Below are 21793 nucleotides of genomic sequence, written 5' to 3'. Positions count from 1 at the left end.
TTTCGAAAAGCTCATTTAACAATTTTACTTAAAATTGTATGTCTGCAACTGAGGCCTTTCTCACATAATTTTTCTCTACTAACAGCCATATCTGTTTTTCATTTTAGCAATACTTCCATGCTGGAGGAAGTGGGCTGAAAAAGAATTTCCTGGAAAAGAGCCCAGACCTCCAGTCCCTCAAATACGCCCTGAGCCTTTACACACAGACTACTGATGCCTTGATAAAGAAGTTTATAGGCTCTCAGACTTCTCAAAGTAAGTGACCTGTAAGGGACAGACATCAAATTAGATTTTAAATGTTTGGGGTGACTGATTGCCAATCCCATTCTCCACACACTGCTGTATTTTAGAGTTTATTGTCACGCATTGTGATGTTGTCCCATATCTAGTGCTGTTGTCAATCGATGGAGCTTTTCGGAGGGCAGTTCCTTTAGTCCCTCCCCAGGCAGCACAGTCAGAGCTGTGCAGGAACACTGACACCAGGGGCAGCTGGAGCAGCACTCAACACACAACCAGGGTTGTGGAGGCCATTCCAGGGTCCCTGTTACTGCTGCAGGAACAGTAAATTCATTGAGGACATGGGCAGCTCTCAATACCTTCTGAGCTGCAGGATATTAATTGCTAATCACAAGTAACTGTAGAAGGTTAAAACCCTTAAGAGGTTTCCTTTTGTGATTAAGAACAATAGATTATGAGCAACGTGTCCCTAATGCAACACACTGATTCCCCATTACAGAGCCCACATTTCTCCTCTAGCAGGTCAGCTGTGGATTCAAAAGGATTATGTGGTTTCTATGGGCTGAAATACACCATTATTTTCCCTGTCTACATTTTTTCTCTTTGTACATTTCAGAATTCAGATTCAAACCCACCATGCTAAAAAAGACAAACTATTTTTTTTTATGCCTGCTATTCAAAATTTTGATACTTTCCCAAAAGTAAACCAGGACAGGGAATGTGCAAGAGTGTGTTATTAGATATGCTTTGAATCTGGACATCAGTAACACTGAAGCCACCTTTTCTGCACAAGAATTTTGGTGTATGGCACCAAAAAATTGAAATACAAAGTCCTCTTCGTTTAAAATATAACATACCATTCATTAATGGTTTTTTTCACGAGATGACTTTTCTGTGGTTTCAAATATAGGGCAAGAGTTCATGGTTATACTTTCAGGCAAAGATTCCTTCTATTTACAAAAATAGATCTTATGGATCTAGGACAGAACTTTCGTACTTCCACAGTACATTCAGGAACTGCTTTTATACAGCTCATGTAAAATTATTCCAAGCTGATTGGTTTCTTCATTCCAGAAACTGCAAATTTTTGCATATTAGTAATCATCTCTAGATTTCTTTTCATTGTAAAGGGCATTTGTAAAAATAGCCTGTCTGCCACTTCATATCTTTGGGAAAGAATACAGTTTGCTGATCTATAATAAATTACCCTGCTGGTAAGGATCAGAAAAGGGTTAATTGGACAGTTAAGCTGGAAATCAGTTGCTTTTACTTCTGAAGTGCAAGATGCTGCTCACATTACCAAAAGCATGAAACATTAGTTTTGTAGTTTGGCCCCAGATTAATTCCGAGGAATGATTTCCTAAGCCATTTCTATAGAAAACTAAGGATAGCTCTGTTAATAATTCATATAGTATAAGTGAGAAAATTGCTATAAAACTCTGATATGTAGGCAATAGATAATTTCTTCCCCCTCTCAAAAAAAAAAATGTTAACAATATGGATTTAGGCAGAAAATCGTTACTTACTAGTATATTTTGCTTTTCTTTATACCTTTATATTCTATACACCTTTATACATTTATTGTAACTTCAGAGGAAAAAAACATTAGCTAAGTTGTAGCCATAAGTGGAGATCTTCTATAAATCCTGAACTGCAAAATTGAATTTTCTGATTTTCCTTGGGATTTCAGCCTGAGGTCTGTGTTCATTTCTGTGCACACATTAGCATGGCTGTGTTTGCACACCAGGACTGTCAGAAATGTAGCCACTGGGAATGAAAGTTAAGGAAAAGTGACTCATAGCTTTTCATTATCCTTTAATGTCTAATTTAAAAGAATTAAATTCTCAGCTACTACGACCTCCAGCCTCACAGCTGTAACTGTATTATTGGCATTTAGTTAAAATGACCCTGTCTGCAAAGCAGAAACTTTCTCTGGAGTATAATTACATTCAATTTGTGCATGTTTTCAATCTATAATCAATAGATAATTGGATATCATTAAGGCAATGGGGGAAAAAGACTATTTTAAATGTAAAAAAGGAGGTTATTAAATAATAACTATGACTAGATAAAAGTGGATTCTCAGTTTTTCTCTAAAGACTACTGGAATGAGACAAGGATCAGCCTTACTTTTAACCACAGGTGAAAATACTTTTTCATTTACAGTGATTAAACTGTAGTTTTTCTATGGAATTTGTGTGATTGGTGTGAGAAGGGGGAGTGAACTTTACACACACAATAAGGTAGGACTTGATGATCCTGGAGGTCTTTTCCAAGCTCAGTGACTCTGTTATGACAGCTCTGTAAAAGTGTGTTATGTCCTGGAGAAGTCCTGTATTCACAGAGATGCACCATCAAGCTCAGTAGGAATAACCAAATTATCCAAGAATGATTTGCACCTTTTCTCAAGAAGGATGACTGCTTGAACCAGAGGTGCAATTCCCAGCCTTTGTGCCTGCACATTCCTGAAGAGCTTCCTGGCAGCAAAGCACTTTGCATCAGTAATACTAATAAAACCATTCCTAACTTTTTAAATGATGACTTGGGGATTCATGGATTTTCCTGTGGCAATTTCACTACACAAAGTACTTAAAAGCTAAAATCTTATTGCCTTTTTCAAATACATCATGAGACTACATCATTATGGACATATGCTTTAAAAACTAATTATCACACAGACAGGAAAATTGAAATTAACTGCTGTGATCTTACTCTGATGACTTTTCCTCTTCAAAGCATCTCTACAGACTGATTTTGAAGCAGACAAGTGTTTGGATAAGTAAATGACAATGCTGAGCACATAAGCCAGCAGTAACTTTTTCAGTAACTCACAATATTGCTTTTTTTTTCTCTCCATATAATGGTTTGTCATGGCTGAAGGTCTTTTTCAACTGTAATGATTCTAAGTTGATGAAGGCTGTAAATGTAATACTCACACAGAATTGTGAAAACAAATCTCTAACCACACTATGAAAATTAAAGATGTTGTCTAATAAATAAAGTTCATACAGACAGTACAGGCACCAGATTAGCACACTCAGTGACACAGGGAAGGTCTGTCACATGCTGTCCTGTTCATCACCTGCTTTCTGCCTGGCACAGGAGGACAGAGAGCCTTCTCCTTGGCTGCATCCCTACTGCTACCCCAGATCTGCCACACTCTTTCAAGCTTGTTTGCTTGGAAGTGAAATACTGCAGAAACTCTGACCATTACAGATTTTAGCGTTGGTATCAGTAGGATAGCAAGGGGGAATATCATCTATAATTGTCCCTTAGTATAAAACTTTCCAGAAAAATAAGCAAAACCTGCTAGCACTTGTCCAATTTTAATCCCAATCCCCAAATACAAAACATGCAGAGCAGCATTGCATTCTATTTTGCAAATAAACTGTCAGTATTGTTTGGTAGGAAAACTTTTATAATACTACTTGCAATGAATCATAAATTGCTAATGAAATTTAGTTCCATCTATCTGAACTTCACATTTAATATTAAGCAGAAGGCAGGGAAGTGATTCTGCAGTGCCTGTTGAAAGCACATCCTCCTGGATCCATGTCTATTGGCCTGCTGTATGAACTGTCCTACTCTATTGTGTATTTGACTTACCAGTACTGAAAGCTGAGACCAGTCTTGGTGAAGCTTCTCTAAAGTAATTCCTAAAAAAAACCAGAGAGGCAGTCACCTTTTATTGAATTAATACCTCCAGCTCTTAAAGGATATCAACATTAAAATGAGATTTATGGCTGTAGTTTAGGAACTGCCTTAAATCTTCAGTATTTCATAAATTATAGCCTGTGTTGTGAATATTTACATTCTTTTTAGCAACAACTCTAGTAACACCGGAACAAATATTTTAGCCTTAGCAATTTAAATAAAAAATGGCACCTCAAACACAGTGTCCTGAATTAGTTCTCATTTATTAGCACTAATTTGTCCAAAGTAAACACCACTGTTCTATTTACAATGGATCTTATTGGAAATAGAGGAATATTTTTTTCCTATAAATTTACAGCAGTTTAGTTTTATAAACCTCATTAGAGAATGCTGTTGTTATTGTAAGGTACACAGCAGTAATAGGTAGTGGCAGGACTGCAATGTATTTCTTAGCTCGACTTTAAATAGTTTCTATTCCTTAAGCAGAAAAATCAATCCTCATCTCAACACAGAGCTCATACTGCAATCCCTCCTTGTGTCTTTAAAAGACTGCAGAAAAGGCTTTGCTCTCCCATCAGCTGCTCTGTATCAGATTCCTTCATTCTAATGCCAGACAGCTGAAAGCCAAAGGGGGAGATGCAGCTGAAAACAAGAAAATATAAGGACCATATTTACCGAGTGAGTGTCTCTAACAGTAGCTCCACCCTTGCCTGGTGAAAACACCAATACAGGGAAGGGAGGTACACAACCAAAAATGGAGAGAAATTCTTTTCAACTGCCAAGCCAAACTTCAACTCTGGGTTCCTTTGCAACCAGTATAGGGCAAAGCAGAATCTCAATATCTTCTTGGAATCATATTAAAAAAATAAACTGTTAACTATAGTTTAGGAAAGCAGATAGATGACATCAGTTTACAGAAAATAAAAACTGTTTAGCAGTTCTTACAAGTGCAAAAAGAGAGATTTTTTTCCGCTTTTGCTTGTCAAAACTGTTGTACTATTAACTGTCATGTTTTGAAAGCTGCACCTGTGTTCTATCATGAAATTTAAGTCCTGCAGAGCATTTCTGGTTCTCTTATAACCTATACTTCAGACAGAATTTAACTCAAGAAATAATCCCTGCTTCATCCACTGTAGTTTCAAATTGAGGTCAGAATCATGTGTTACACAACCTTATTTCATGAAAGAAAAACCACAGACCTGCATTAGAAGCTGCAGAAATCAGTGCACAATTGCAAGTAATTTATAGGAACAAACACCAGGAGACATAAGAACAATGAAGAAACTTACAGAATTACAACTAGGAGAAATATTCCAGCCTAGGGTGATAGCAAAATAAATGCACTTAGAATAGTAGTAGATAAAAGTATTTTTAAAGATCACACACACCAAACCAGACTGTTGGTAAAGCAGAATATCTTTACAAAATGTTCACTTAACAGGCTGCCACATTACAAGTTTTCAGGTTGTTCCTTAAATGGCACAGTGAAGCACCTAAAAAATAAACTAGGAACAAGTTGTATACTAGTTTCCTCTATGTCCTCAAGAAAATAAACACAAGCTACAGGTATCCATCAATATTATGACACCAATTTCAGAAAATAACTTCTTCCTAGTATCAGTGGAGCAATTCAACACATACATGAGAGGCCTGTGCCTTGCCTGGTTACAACCCTGGCCACACACGTGTCTGTACACACACACATGGACGGATGGCGCCAATGGCCATGCAGCTCCCCAGCAGAGCTGGCCCATCCCTGCTCTCCAAGCACACACAGCCCAGCAGCTCCAGGGACTGACCAGGGGGGCACGGGGAGCTGGGCAAGTGCCAGCCCTCCCTGGGGAAACATGGCTTGCCTCAGGCAGAGGGGAAGGGAAAGGCCTTAGGTGGCTTTCCACTCTGACACTCAAACCAGTACTTTCTACTTACACCATAACATTCTGCTTTTATACTCTGCTCTCTGACTGCCTTGTATCTCTCTATGTGACACGCCAGAAACTGCAGTAGGAGAGAATGGATTTTGCTAGTGTGGCTTTGTGCAGTGGCACAGAGGCTTAGAGATGCTGCCCAATGCCCTGTCAGCCTTAATTCCGTCACACCAAGTGATCCGTAAGAGAAATGACTTACGTTTTCTAATCAAATACAAACCTTTTCAATCTTTTCCTGACAGCCTGGTGAATAAATGGTTGCTGAAGTCAGCCTTCAAATAACTGAACGTGGTTCTCAGAATCCCCCAAAACAAGCAATTATCAACCATTTGCATAGCAACTTCCTAAAGCAAAGCACATGCTGCAGTTTGCAGTTATCATGATAAAATCAGGTTTCCCTGCTGCTTTGCCTTTCTCTGACACACACAGGGAAGAGATCATTTAACTCACTCTTGGTGCTAAACGACAGTGTTAAAAATGCATTTAAGATTTTCCTCTAAATCAGAGAGTCTCAGGATCTTGTGAAAAATAATCTATGAGTCACCCTGATCTTTTATCTTCTAATAAATTAGCAGATGAGTGCCAGACAAATATATATATTTTATTGGCATTGTCAATCAAAAGATGACAGATGCTTGTCTGAATCAAAGGGTTGATTTCATAGCCTGTGTAATTTCTAGACCACTGGGCACTCTGAAAGCTTCAATATTTGTTCAGTTTTCTCATTCTTACATCTTATACAGAAATTAAGTTCAAACCATAGGTCCAGAGTTTAAATAAACAGCTTTATGCTGAAGAAGCTCATGAGCCAATGGGATAGGATAGGGTTACCACAGGCAACATTGCCAGGTCAGCTGTTTTATTGCCTGGCTCACAGTGCTCAGTGAGCTTTTCTAAGTCTTGGGTAATAAAAACATATCATGCATGATGATTAGTTTGCAGGTAGTTGTTTTTCTTTTGAACTGGATTTGTAATTCTCAGAGAGATAAGAAGGTCTTGAAATCCTGAATCCTTTTTAAAAACCAGAATAATAAAATTTAAAAAAAAAAAAAAAAGAGAGAGAGAGAGACAAATGTAAACCTTCCCTGATTTAGAAACCTAGTACAGTCATACAAACTGTTGCAGACCCAGCTTATCAGCTTATTACCTTTGACTGCTTTGGGGCAAAAGTACTGCAAGTCACCACTTGCAATATCTTTATTGATTGTCCTTTTAAAGAATCACTCTGTGCAAATTGACTTAGAACCTCCACTGTGCTCAAAAGCAAAAACTTTAAAAATTAAAGTTTCTGACTGTTCTGCCATCCCTTCAACCTTCCTCTTTTTCCTTTAAGCCTCTCTCTCTGTACTAGTGTAGAACTTCAGCAGGTTGCTGAGACATGACCCCCAGCAACGGATTCATCACAGCAACACAGAAGTAACTCTCCAAAGGCCCACTCTCAGTAAGGGGTTTGGGGTGTACATGGAAACAGTTTGACAAAACCAGCAACTTTTGCACTTCAAGATGCAAACACATCTAATGACAACAAGAATGCAAAGTTCCAGATGAACAGGATTCTCTGTTCTACTGAGACACTTTGCAAAGACATTTGCAATTGCCAGGTACTTTTGTGGCAAAATCATTCATGAATCTGTAACTTCTTCCCACTGAAATGTGAAATACATGCCAGAAATGTCGAAGTGTTTCTGACAGAAAATACCACTCACCTTCACTGTGTATTTCCCCTGATGCCCTGAGCAGCCAGGTGTGCTAACCCATCATTCTTGGTTTCAGCTCAAACTGCTGATAACTCCGTGGGGGAGATTTCCATCCAGGTGGATGTTTCCACACATCCTGGAACGGGGGAGCACAAAGTCACTGTAAAAGGTAAGATTTGAACAGTTCACTTCAAAAGGAAAGCAACAACAAAGACCAAACCCCCCAAGCACCACATCAAAAGTCAAACACACCAATAAGAAAATAGCAAGTGTCAAGTATTACCTGTGAAGCTATGAATGTGCCTCAGGTGATTAGGAGTCTGCTTTTTCCTTGCTCAACATGTACAGAAGTCCAGATTAAGCAGGTAAATACTGTCTGACCTTCTCCATGTAGACAGTTAAAATATATTAAGTTATAAAGTTGGAATTATAAATTAGAATGTGTCAAATTATGCTTCTCAATTGCTTGTGTACCATTTAACTTTCTAAAAGCTGTAGCAAATCTGGGTGATGAGTGACTGCACTAAGCCTTAAGGAGTTGCATTTTTAACAAAATGCCTTTGTTCTGCACAACCTGCATTTCAGGAAGAAACCCAGGAGCATTCAGATTAGTATAAGCCAGTCTTTTTCATTACAGTGAAGGAAGCAGGCAAAAAAAAAAGCTGTAAATGTAAAGGATTTGTAAAATATATGTTTGTGTTTGATGCTGTTGAACCAAAAACAGTCAGACATCTTCCCTTGGCAGAGAACAGGCAAAGCTCCTCCTAGACTTGCCAGGCATTGATACCCTACAGGAAAGCTCTCAGGTCACCTCTTCCTGGCTACACAAAGTCAGACAGGGTAATTAATTGGAACTCTTCCAATAGAATTGTATTTAACTCTATTTCTTTCATGTATTTATAGTTGTGGCAATTAATAACCTAAACTGGCAAACGACAGCCATGTTCCGGCCCTTTGTGGAGGTTTGCATGTTGGGCCCTAAACTAAGTGACAAGAAAAGGAAACATGGGACCAAGACAAAGAGCAACACCTGGTCACCAAAATACAATGAAACTTTCCAATTGTAAGTCTCTTTTGGCTATTGATTGAATGTTTCATGCAAATTTTGTTAAAACATTTTGCCATTAAATAAGTAGGAACTTAAAAAAACCCATCCTAAGGTTGCTGTACACATCAAAATCTGCAGATATAGACACCATTTCAAAATCATTTACTCATTTCTTTGTTTCATATGAAGATCAATGGCAGCCATTAAGCTGTCAGTCTTGAAGAAGGTGGTTAAAATGTATTAATTCATTTCCCTACAGAGGCATAACCAGTTTTATACCTAGAAATCTACTGGCCTAAGTAGCTATTTAGACTGAAGCATTAATTATTCCTGTGAGATATCTGGGCCTTTAAGACTGTAGAGATACCTAAAGGACTGCACACATGTTAATACTATTGTTTATCTAATGCTGTTATCATTTAATCCTTAAAACTGCAGGAAATTTTAACCTGACCTGGAGTTTTAAATTTAGTTCTTCTCACAGCACGTCTCACATTTACTCCGCCTTCCCTTTCATAACTGAGACCAATTTATTTTCATCCCTTTATCCTCCAGCCCCATCTGGAAATGAGTTCAGGCTCAGTGTCTGACCATAAAGCTCCTTCTGATGGCAGTGATTTTCTTTACTTTTCTGCAGTTCATTTAAAGTTGTAGTGTTGACAGTTGTGGAACCAGTTGCATATTTTCTGTGCTTTCTAGGGAAAGGTAACTGTGTATTTCAGTTATTGAGGGAATTCTCTGTTTCTGGTCAGGCTGGTGGGAGCAGAGGCTGCAGCACCAGTAGCATGTGAAAGGTTAACTGTGAAGGTTTAAAAATAACTTAAGTTGTATTGCAACAAAGTGGAACACTTAAACCACCACTATCACTAATTTTTCCAAGATTTCTAGAGTTAACTTATTCCTTGGGGGATTTCAACTGAACTCCTTGTTCTAAATTCCCCTTTTTAACCCAACCAGCATGCTGAGCAATGAGGACAAGCCCGGCGCGTACGAGCTGCACGTGTCGGTGAAGGATTATTGCTTTGCCCGCGAGGACCGGCTGATCGGCATGGCCGTGATCCAGCTGCGCAGCATCACTGACAGGGCCAGCGGCGCCAACTGGTACCCCCTGCTCAGGAGCATCGCTGTGGATGAGACCGGCCTGACGATCCTGAGGATACTTTCCCAGAGGAACAACGATGAAGTTGCGAAAGAATTTGTAAGACTTAAAACCGAAACAAGATCTGCCGAAGAAACGGCCTAAAACGCCCAAGCAGTGCGAGATTGGCACCGCCAAGAACAAAGCTACAAAGCTGTTGTCTGAATAGTGCATGCATGTGCAAATCTGTGGGAATGTTTCACTAACTATGTTTTCAGTGTTTGCCAGTACTTATGTACTATATTTGCAAGGTATGTCAAGGAGCTGTATATCTTTTATACATATTTTGTCTTTGGTAAAGTAATTGTTCCAATGAAGTGCCAAAACTAAGAGTCAATGTTTCATCATATCTTTTTAAATGTTGATTTCACCTCATCACAATTCCTTTATTTTTTAACATTTATTAATAAATAATTAGCTTTTTTAATTGATTTATAAGTTGTCTCTGTTAAACTACTGCGTTGCTTATTCTAAATTGAGTTACCTCCTTTATTATTATTTTTAAAATCAGGTACCTGGTTTTCTTCAAACTATCATTTTATGCAAGCCTCATTTTAGGTGTCTTACTGATAACTTTTTCTATCATTACTAAAGATGCAGTTACTTATAGAAAGTGTTTGTAATTTTATAATTACCAATATAAAGTAATGATTTTTGCATAAAAACTGAAAAAGGATGGAAATATTTTATGCTAATCTCTTTTCCAACCTTTCATAAATATCACTGTGAAGAAATGCTGTTAAAGCAGGTCCTCAAGAAGCTGTGCTTACCAGAGTTTGTTACTGATGTTTGATATCTTGAGATAACTTTGTTCTTCAAAACTGCCATGGTAATACCATATTTGTATTAAAAGAGTAAGTCAGTATCTGTAGAACAGACTGCTGTACAGTACAGCACATGTGCTTTTCCAAAGTCATTTTTTAAATGATATGGTACTGTACAAGGGTTAGTAGTTTGGAATATGTAACGCTGGTTTGTGGTTTGTTTCTAGAAATTGTTTATGAAAAGAAAAGATGCTGTTGGCATTTTCACTCAGAGTTAAAATGTTGCTTTACATACTTAGCTGGAACATCAGTTAAGTGCTTTATTTCTTTAATTTTTTTTTTTGAGAAAAGTTTAACAGTTTGTACTTATGCAACATTACTATGTATTGCACTAAAGCAAACTCTGTGTCCTGTAAATATTCAGTGAGGAATTGTAAAATAAAGTATGCAGAAACTGCTTTCTAGTTTTGTCATTTGATATCATTTGTGTAACTCTTGGGTTTATGTGCATGTGAAGCCCAGGCAGTGGGTTTACTATATAGCTTTATAATATATTAAATATATTAAATACATGATTTGCAGTGTCTAGCACCTGGCTGTTTTCTAAGTGTAAGATTTGATATGTCAGTGTTCTGAAAAAACACAATAAATTAGGTATGTATGTATATATAATATAAATATATAAATAACATAATGTGTAATAATACACATCATGTTCTGGAATGGCACACATTTGTCACTGGCTTTGGTCACAAGGTTTCTAGTTACACAGCCTGGAGTTTTCTGCTTTGCTTAAGGAAAAATTACCTAAGGGGAAGGGAATGTTGATACAGCCTTCTAAAAATGTAGTACATGACTCCACACAGGTGAACCAGGATCTTCCCAGGATGCCCTTCTGAGAGATGTTTAGAAGAGGTTTTAAGGATGTCTTTCAACATCCTCAATCCTCTTGCTTGAATACTAAAAAGCAGATTTGTCTTAAGTATATTTAGACACTGGGAGAAGATCTGCACAGCCTTTAGAAAGTTAACAACACTACACTAAGATCATAGCAGGGTGGTTGGACCCAAGTTACCTCCCTAGTGTGTGTCCTGCTGACAGACATTGCAGAACACGGGGTGGCAGAGGGAGATCTTGATAGGGACTTTTTTTTTTTAACTCATCACTTTACAAAGCCATTTTTCCATGTGAAAAATCATGCTGATAATTTAACATTTCAAAATGTGGTGTCAATGTAGACAACTGAGTTCTTAAAAAATTCTGACATTGTAACTTTAATAATGTCAGGTGTAGCACCAGGAACTTCAAACAAATTAAAGAGGATTTAATTTGAGTCTAGTACTCTCTCCTCAGAAATTCCCCCTTGTATGTGTAAGTCACGGTGCTTCCTGACTTTATGGCCCAAAGTGGCAACAGCAGATGACATTTAAAACACAGAATCTATTAACTGTTAACAAAATCTAATGTAAGAAAACATCAGCAGACTATTTTTAATCAAAAAAGGGAAATAATCAAGAGATGAGGTGGTTCCAGCTACAGAACACCATTGTGGATAAAATGCAAAGAGAATTCCACAATTTTCCAGTCGTGGCTCTGTGAATTCAGAAAGGCTGCAGTAAAACAGCTGCTGGGAGTTTTACCCAGAGCATTTCCATCATAGTTTTCTGTAGCTGTTCATTCTAGTGTAAAATGGCACACATTTTAGTGCACAATGCAATCACCACCCACTTAAGTGTTTATCCCTGAGATCACCTCTGAAGGTCTAATAACTGACTTAGTCAGGGGGGTCAGTGACTGCCCTGGGTGCTCTCTCCCTGCACACACTCACAGTGAGCAGGCAAGGCAGTAAAGCCAACCCCCACCAGCTCCAGCTTTGCACAATACACTGCAATTGTCACTGGTTTTAACAGAGAAATATTTACTTTCTATATCAAAATTTGTCACGTGGCAGCTAAGAGGGAAGTGTGTGAACTGTACCTCTCAGGACTGCTCAAAACATAGTTATGAATCAAAATACAAATATATGCAATGGTGGAGCACAAGCAGTTGGACCTCACACACTTCCTGTAGTTGAAATGAATGATCAGAAAGAGTTTTCAGTGCTGTTTTATAAGCTGTTATAATCTCTTCTAGGGAAGTAAATACTCCATTACAAAAAAAACAACAAAAAAACAAAAAAAGATTTTCAATTAATGAGAAAATGTCCTTAATTCAGCTGAGCTAAACTTAGTGCTCTGACAGCTGGTTCTGCAGCTTCACTCCTCAGTGACAACTGATGGAATCAAAGCTTTAACTGGAAATGCATTTGTATTGGTTTGATAAGACAGCAAAAATAAATACACAATACACAAATATAAATATACAATAAAGGAGAAAAAAAGACAGGGGAGAATAACAAGATTAACTGGAGAACAAATATTCCATTCTCCAAGGAAGAGTTGCTACATGGGAACCATTTGATGAGCACTTGAACTAAACAAATAAGTTTAGAGAAGCTTGTGATATGACTTCAAGTTAACCAGTGTACTCAGGACTGACAGTTTTATGCAATTCTGTTCAATAAGGCTTGAGAGAAAGATTTTTGCCCTTTTTATTTTGTTTTCTAGGGTGGGAATGTAATAACCAAATATACTAACTGAATTAAATTTTTGTCAAAGTGATTCATAGCTAATATCTAATTAAGAAAGGAATTAGTAATGTGTGAATTTAATACATAAATATAAGAATCTAAAACTAGCAGTAATTTTTAAATCTAAAGCAATATAACTAAAATAATTCAGTTTTTGTCTAATGCCATATTTAAATGACACCTACATTCAGAACACAGCCCTTGAATTGGCCTTTCCTTTTCACTGAACTCTGAACCCAGGAAACTACTAATTACCAAGGGAAACCCATAGGAGATGGAACTAGACGTGCTTAGTTCTTCAAACCCTTTTTCTCTTCTGGGGAGTTAAATTTGCATCTAAATAATCAATTCTTGGGTGTTGGGCCATCCCCAAGAGACTCAACCAGTCCCAGCAACAAACTATGAAGACACTTTTTACATTATTTCCTCCCTACCTATAATCTTTTCTCCAGTAAGATTTAAATTTCCTCTTACCACACCCATGTTCCATCACTGCAAATCTCCCTAAGATACATTTTGCTGGACAGTAAATAATGGTAAAAAAGTTTGCCTATATACTAAAAGAATCAAGAGATCTCATAAAGGATTCAAGGAATGTCTCTGCAAATGCCATTTGGCTTAGGGAGGCATCACTGTACCGAATTACTTGAGAAGCTTACAGAAAAGAAATAATAAACCAATAATTTTCATTATTTTTCTCTAATCTTACAAGTTTTCATTGATATTCTCATCCTAGTGACTGCAGAAATCAAATTTGGAGGCAAATACTGAAAACAGACTAATAATTTACCATTACCATATTAGTCTGAATTAAATACACATTTCTTACAAATCCCTTGAAATCTAAAGAGCTGAACAAATATGTGGAGAATATTAAATTATTGTATTAAATTTGGCTAGCAGACATAAAATTAACATAAATGGCTTCAGCGTTATTTGTAAAATACAGCTGGGCAAGTGTTGGACAGCATTCAGTTGCTTACATGTGCCTATTTTGGTGGTATTTTCATACCATTGGGTTTGCATTTTGGCACCACATTTATGACTCGTATTATCAAAAATTCCTGGAAATAGATTTTCAGGAAACAAATTCTAACTTATTTTAGAAAATACAATCAAGACATGAGATACAAGCACTCAACTGTTACTAATAAGCAGAACTGGGGTATTCCAAAAAGCTGTCACGGCAAGGATTTGTTGAGAAATTTGCTTTCATTTTTCTGTATGTGGAGAATATCTGCCTCCCCCGTGGGTTCTACACTGAGTGGATGCAAACACACACTACAGAGTACAAATTATTTCTAAATGATGAATCTACAAAATCTGATTTGAAGACAAGTCCAATAGAGAAGAAAATGGACAAAAGGCTTTTTTCCAGCAGATTCCCTGTGTGAAAGGCAGCTCACCCAAACAGCTGTTCCTAAAGGACTCGTGGCCCCTGACTCCTTCATTAGGAGGATTCAGTTTGATTTCAGACTGCAGCAACTCCAGCTGAAAGCCTTCCCTATGCATTTTGCTAAATTAATTAATCTCTGCAGAATAGCAAGTAACAAGTGAGTAAATTGCAAACTTCATAATGAAAGCTATTAAAATGTCACAGGTTAATTTTCAACTAAATAAATAGAAGATGATCAGAAAAATTAACCCAAGGAAGAAAAGTCTGCTCTAAGTTATTTCTACATAATGACTGTCACAGTAGTAAATTACAGTCTCAGAGTTAAATCTGCATTTCCTTGGAGTCTCACATAAATTAACACCTATTTCTCTAGTTTTTTGGAACAGTAGTAGAGGTTCCAGGCAAAGGGGACGAACCAGAGAACCCCTCGAGCCACAGACCCAGCTCTCTGAGCTGTTCACAGTTCTACTCTTTAATCTGGACTTCAACTGTTGTTTGACTAAATACATAAAGATATAAAAACAACCCCGCACTGGGAAGCACAAGGGATGGCACTGGAACTGCAACAGGAAAACATCAGACATCTCCGTCTTCACTTGCCCTGGATATACCAGAGCTTGTTGACAATTACTGAGGCAGCTCTAACTTTCATTCCTTTGAAGGCCAAGAGGGCTGAAGCATTTTATTTGCTAATGTTTGCCCGTTTGAGCAGGAAGGTTTCATTGCTGAGTGATGGCAGTGACTGCAGGGAGAGCGAAGCCTCCAGGCCCGAGGTCATGACAGGGAGAAAACAAATGTCAATTACTGACTAACAGAATCAAAAAAAAAGAAAAGGAATTGCTAAAATATGCACTGGAGAGTAGAACACTAATGGAAAACTACAGCACAGTGAATGCACTTCCCTGTAGACAAGAGTCTCACAGATCTGTTTAAGCAGAGACAATGCCTGTGGCTTGATTTTAGCTTACAACACATGGCAGGGCTTGGGCCATAAAACCACCCAGTGTTTCTGTGCATTACACAGCACACACACAGAAAAAGCAGCACACACAAGTACATTGGATACACAGAGTAGCTGTACTGTATGGGGAGATGCTCAGAGGAAAAGAAAGAGAGGAAAAAAAAGAGGGGTGCTGTGGAAGAGCTGCCAGGCAGGGCAAGGGCAGGTGACATTCCTGAACTCCAGCAGGATCAGAAGACACTCCACACAGACATGACTGCCAGACACAGAAAGGGAGATCTGGCTCTGTATTTTTGCCATGTCCTAGTCTAATCCAAGAGTTTCTTCTGTTAGTTGGGATTTCAGTGGAGGTCCAAGACAATTCGATCCCTGAGAGGGTCCCTCTCCCCACTGCTTTTGTACTAAGTGGAGTCTGAAAGGTGCTCTGCATGTCACCAACCTCTGCTACAAAAAGCAGCATATTCCCAGCCTGGAGGCCACCACGAACAAGGTCGAGCTACAGAGTCTGCAGATGTCACTTCCCTGAGCAATATATATCCTAGACACAACAGTGGAAAGTTCTCTTGAGGATCTTGAGAAACAACAGCAATCCAGATCTAGTGATAATCAATGCATCAACACGTGAATTTGCACCCAGGAGACAGTACCAAATCAATATGCCCTTAAAATGCTGTCCCTCTTTTCTTATGCAATTTGCAAAGAACTCCTGTGCCAAACTGAGCTTCCTCAACACAGTGACCACTGAAATCAGGTCAAGCCCCTCATTCTCCCCAACTTGGCATTAAAGACACAGCCTCTCAGTGGCTCCTGAAGTGAGCTGAGGCAGTGGCAGCAGCAAAATTAATTCCTACCAAATACACCCTGTGATGGTCAATAGTCCATATAATTGCAGCACATCTTCCCTCCACTGTAGAGAATTTCATTTCTGGTCAGAGAGAAATCCCACAGCAGAAAAAACCAGAAACCAGGAATACTGTTACATTTAACACTTGCTTACTATATTTTTATTAGTAGAAACAATGAAGAATATAACTCTGAATATATATCCTTCACTGTCACACAGGCAGTAAAGCAAAGCTTATACACAACATTCATTATTTGTAGATAGAGAAGTACATATAAACAACTTGTAATTTTGGCAAATATTATTTAGACTGGCTGGCTAAATAACCCATGAGAAGAGGTAAAACTTTGTTGAATGCTCCAAGGCAGCTCCTGAGGGTAGTGCCAGCTAAGAGAGTCCTATCTGGCTGAATATAACACCTAAAATCAGCTCCTGGAACACAGAATTGGTTAAAAATCCAGCCTGTCACACACTGCTGACAGAAACACGCACAGTTAACCTGAACACTTGGAGAACAACATCTGCCTTTATGCAGAGGGAGCACAGAGGAAAATACAACTTGTCCAACAGAGGAGGGAAGATTGGAGCAGCATCGTTATTTACTGTGGCAGTTTGCATCTGGATGACAGTATCAAATAAAATATCACTGAAAAGAGAGACCCAAAACCAAAATACATTGCAATAAAACAGAGAAGGAGGGGCAGAACTGAAAGAAAAGGGCTTTTCTGCCTAACAAAGACTGTGCTATTCTAAATCAGACCTGCCATCTAGAGAGTCCTTTGAGTCTTTTACACTGTAAATTATTTACACAACTGATGGAGGATAATTAGCAGCTGTATACCACGGTGACTGTGATTATCCACAAGAAAGAAAGAAGCAAAAAAACTTTTCAGACTATCTTATAAAGGAGTTATAGCAGGAGGAAAAAAGTCCTAGACTCATTTTGAGATTCCATTATAATAATAAAATTTATTAGGTTGATATAAAATATCAAATATACTTCCAGTAATTCTTTGGTTAACACAGACTATTGAAGTGGACCATAAACTACAGCTCAACCTGAAGGCTCACAGGCAGCTCCTGATGGGGGAAAACAAGATAAATCTGGGGAAATCACATGGCTGAACAGGCAATTAATTAGAAAAGCCAAATCAGAAGCTCAGTCCAGAACCTCCTACAACCACCATTTTACCCAGTCTCCCTCTGCTAAGAGAACACTATGATGTCATATCATCGATAAAATTGGCTCTGCCATCAAGAGGCAAAGCTGCCCAAGGCTTGACCACAACACAAGCGATGATAACAAGAAGCAATAGTGGGAATCAGGTGTTAGGGCAGTTTAAACCTGTGTAAATTAATTCTTATTTGTCCTGACTTTTCTGTTGACTCAGTTCATCTGTAACTGGTTCATCTCTTTCTTTTACTTATTAATCAGTAAGGTATTAACAGGACTTCTGCTTGAGTTCTCACCACTAAAAGCAGACACCCTTCATGTTTTCTGACACTACATTTTTATTCCACGTGAAAAACACATCACATCATCTGTAATTATTTGGATTTTCCTCACACAACATGGAGAGGAGGAAATTTTTTTAAAGATGCAACTCAATGATTTTATGCCCCTTCTCAGCTACAAATGCAAACACGACTGCTGGGAACTGAAGAATCTCACATGCACCACAGCCATCAGTAATTCCTGCAAGACAATGAGCAATTTCTCTGCTAAAGTGTAAATAACAAGATTACAAGTACTTAATTATTGCACAGCCTCACTAAGACATTAGAAAATTTCTGTATTTAAAAAAAAAAAAGGAAAACTATGCTCATGTCAGTGTTTTTTAAGCTTTTCATGTACCCTTCACCTAGGAATTCTAGAGTCACACAGCTCTGCAATGATGCTCTGGATGTTTTAAAGCTGAAACAGCACTATGCAAAAATGAAATCTCATGACACCACAGGGGACCAGGAGTTATTCCCCAGATACAAAATAATTCACAAACAAATTACAGAATAATCAAAAGCATCTATGAGGGTTTAGGTCATGTTTTGATACTACTTAACTTGGCCAAATTCTGATACCTCTGTATTTCCCATCATGCTAGATGTCAAAAAGGCTGAATAACCTCTGAATTTTAAAGAACTACTTAAATTCATTAAGCTACAAGGGCAAATTGAGATCCAAATTTAAAATTAAAAGCTGCCAAGGTTTTAATTCAGACTTAGCATGCTGTCTGATCTATGATTATACTGAATTTTAAATGAAGTTGCAGACAACTGTGTCAAATATTTTCCTCCAGAAAAACACAGGGAAGAAAAAGTTATGTGCTTACATTTGTGTTTTAGTATAGAACTTTATATAGGTTTGGGGGGGAGCAGGGGATTAATAAACATAAAGAACAACGTATAGCATATCTGGTACAGATATGTGACATTTGCATATGTCATTTATTATCTGTAAAAATGCAACCAGAAGTAGATATTTTTGCTGCAAAGTGATCTCAGAATACTAAAGGCACGTTAAAAAGGGAAAGGGAAAGGGAAGGGAAAGGGAAGCAGAAGCTGAGCAGGTGCCCAAGCTGACCCAGGCAATCCCTACCAGAGCAGGGCCCAGAGCCAGCCCGAGTGCCAACCCCAGCCCCTCTCTGCACTCAGGGCACGTCCCCACCATCTCCTGCAGTTACTCTGACTCATAACCCAGGAGCTCAAGATATGGAGGGGGTTCCTTCCCTGGCACATGACCACACTATCCCCCAACTCTGACTAGGATGTGCTGAAAATTATTCAGAGACATAAAAACAGAGAGAACTGAGGGTCATGTGGAAGTATCCCTGACCACCTTTCCAAGCCCCTCACACACCATCCAAACCATTCAGCTCTTTGATGAATCTGGGGCAGGGGTCAAACCAGAAAAGCAGAGCCTTTCAGTCTTATGGGCCTAAACTCTTCACAAACCAATGTAGTATTTCTTAGTGTAGGACAACTGAACTGGAAACCATCTCACCTACAACTCTAAAAGCCCCTAAATTCAACCAAAACAATTGTTATCATCAATCTAGACTCTGCCCAGTAATTAAAAGATAATGAAGTATTAAGCATTATATGGCAAAGCTGATCTGCTGTGGTTGTTGCAGTGAGAGAAGCAGATCTGCTGGACACTGAGGATTCAAGGCAATTCTTTTCATTAAAAGTACCTTTTTTTTAGTTATTACCCAGAAACTGCTGTTTTATTATGAATTAAACTTCACAGAAAGTTACTGAGATTAAAAATAAGATTTCTTTAATCATTTCAGAAGCAATGAATTCCCATTGGATGTTCCTAGGGTAGCAGATAAATATGTATGAAAAGAAGCAAAGGCTACACTCTGTCAAGGTTACTCTGTCAGCTGGCAAGAGTTACACATCACAAAAAAAATTAGAAAAGAGGTGCATTTTAATGCTAACTTTTCTTAAACTATCAAAGGATTTAAACTGCTACACTTGAAAAACTGACATAACTATTATTTAAGTAGTTTGGCTTTTCTTACAAAGTATTTTTGAAATAAAACTTGTAAGTCTTTACACAAAGTGGATCAAGCCCATTTTAATAAGAGTGCATGTATAATGTAGTGTCTGTACAGTTATTTTAGATTAAAAACTTGGAGACTTGGAGAAAAACTAACAAGTTTTAAGGATTTGAGAAAGAAAAAAAGACCAAGAAAGGAAGAAGGTTCAATTTGAAGCTTGTCAGCAAAATTACTACACAAAACCCATTCAGTAAAGATCTTCTACTTCCAAAGATATTTAATTATTTCTATATAGTTAAGTTTTAAATCTTGACTACACCGCTAGCCATGAAGTCCTCCTTTTGTTGGATTTTAGCTTAGTAAAAAAAAAAAAAACAAACAAGCACACACACACACAAAAAAAAAAAAAAAACACAAAAAACCAAAACAAACCAAAAAACAAACCAGAAAAACCACAACAATTCGTCATTTCCTCTCCTTAGCTGAGCTGCTCTTAGGTCATGCATCAGTTTGCTTTAATCACAACACACCATTGCCATGTTTTCACAAGGGGTTTCAGTCCTGGCTCAGCTGCACTAAAGCACTTTACATACACTTCAGGACTATAAAGGAGCCAATGCAGCCTGTCAGTCTCCTAAGTAATTACACAAACCCTCCTTCTGCTCCCCTCTGGAACCCACCGAGCTCAGCAGTGCTGACCGAGCCCCTGCCCATGCCAGGAATCACATTCACCATCACCTCACTGCTGCTGAAACCACCTGCCCTCCAGTGACCGTGATATCAATGGGTGTATTTTGCATTTCCAAGGATAAACAGGCAAATATGAAGTGTTGTTTTGCAGGAATGCTCTGAATTCACACTCCCCAGAACAGATTTCACTGCAAAATGTGCAGACAAAACACAAACGTATTCAGACACAAGACACTAACCTTGGAATTTTTGCACCTGCAGCAAGTAAATGTGAAAAGGAAACATCATCTATATATGAAGTTTACAGGCCACAATCAGTATGAAAAACACACCACCTGAGGATCTTAAACATTTGCACACCACTGAGAGGTTGTTCCAAATCTGCACAGCAAATCTCTGAGGAGCACAGAGAAACTCTTGTGCTCAGATACTGAATGTTCACAGCAATTGTTTAGTGAAGGTTGACTGGATGTTACCATGTCCATCTGGTAAGGGAAAAGACTATACAGATAGAACTATTTTTATATACAAGGTCTTACTTGTTGCTAGTAATATTTAATTTAATCTCTTTCAAGAAGATTTTTGGGTTTGTATTTCATTTGTCTGCCTTTAAACTCTCGACTCTAAGAAAAACATTTACCTAAATAAACACTTCCAAAGGAAATAAACTAAATATTAATGAAATCGAGGCAATCTTTTTAAAACCAAAGACACATGACTCATTCATCAAGTAGAAGATGGAAAGATAATACAGGTAAGCTGTAAAATACAGAGACTGTTACCTTTTTTTTCTCCTATTTGCTAATGGAGAGTGCAATGAATGGTGTTCAATTAAAACCACATAATGAAGAATGACTTTGCAATACGTCTCAATGCTTTTAGCACTTCCATAAGGGCAATCCCTTCATAGTGCAACTTTTAGAGAAAAGACCAGCTTTTTATAGACAAAAACTGATCCAAAATGGGGGATCATCATCTGGCACTGAGTTTTGGGGCACACTCTTTCATTCAGACTCTGTAAAACAAAAGTGTGATCCCTATCTCCACAAACTGCTTTCCCAACTCATGGGCCGCTGACACACTGTCAGACTTTCTAGACATCCAATACCTGATTCTTCCCCATTCGGAACTCTAAGTGCAGTTAAGACGAAGGTATAAGGATCACACTTTAACAAAATTCTACACCTCTTTTGTGCTCTTCTGGGCTGGTATGAAAAACTGTTTAGGTGTAAAGCAACAGAGAATCATATACACTTCACTGATGTCAAAAGACAAAGGTGACCTTCCAACTTTGACTTTGGCTG

At 38.1% G+C, this 21793-nt stretch overlaps 1 protein-coding gene across 1 annotated transcript in view; it reads left to right on the top strand.

Annotated features, from left to right (window-relative positions):
- The window catches only part of UNC13C (unc-13 homolog C), a 121763-nt gene extending 110839 nt beyond the window's left edge, over positions 1-10924 (top strand). The window contains exons 28-31 of the mRNA XM_071568541.1: positions 108-255; positions 7593-7685; positions 8420-8579; positions 9522-10924. Of these exons, the coding sequence (XP_071424642.1) occupies positions 108-255; positions 7593-7685; positions 8420-8579; positions 9522-9807 (687 nt within the window). The 3' untranslated portion in view covers positions 9808-10924. The remainder of the gene's footprint in view (positions 1-107; positions 256-7592; positions 7686-8419; positions 8580-9521) is intronic.
- The last annotated feature ends 10869 nt before the right edge of the window (positions 10925-21793 follow it).

Source organism: Pithys albifrons, chromosome 13, assembly GCF_047495875.1.
Source record: "Pithys albifrons albifrons isolate INPA30051 chromosome 13, PitAlb_v1, whole genome shotgun sequence".
Taxonomy (NCBI): domain Eukaryota; kingdom Metazoa; phylum Chordata; class Aves; order Passeriformes; family Thamnophilidae; genus Pithys; species Pithys albifrons.
Note: the sequence above shows the minus strand (reverse complement) of the source record. Positions and strands in the feature narration are given on the sequence as shown.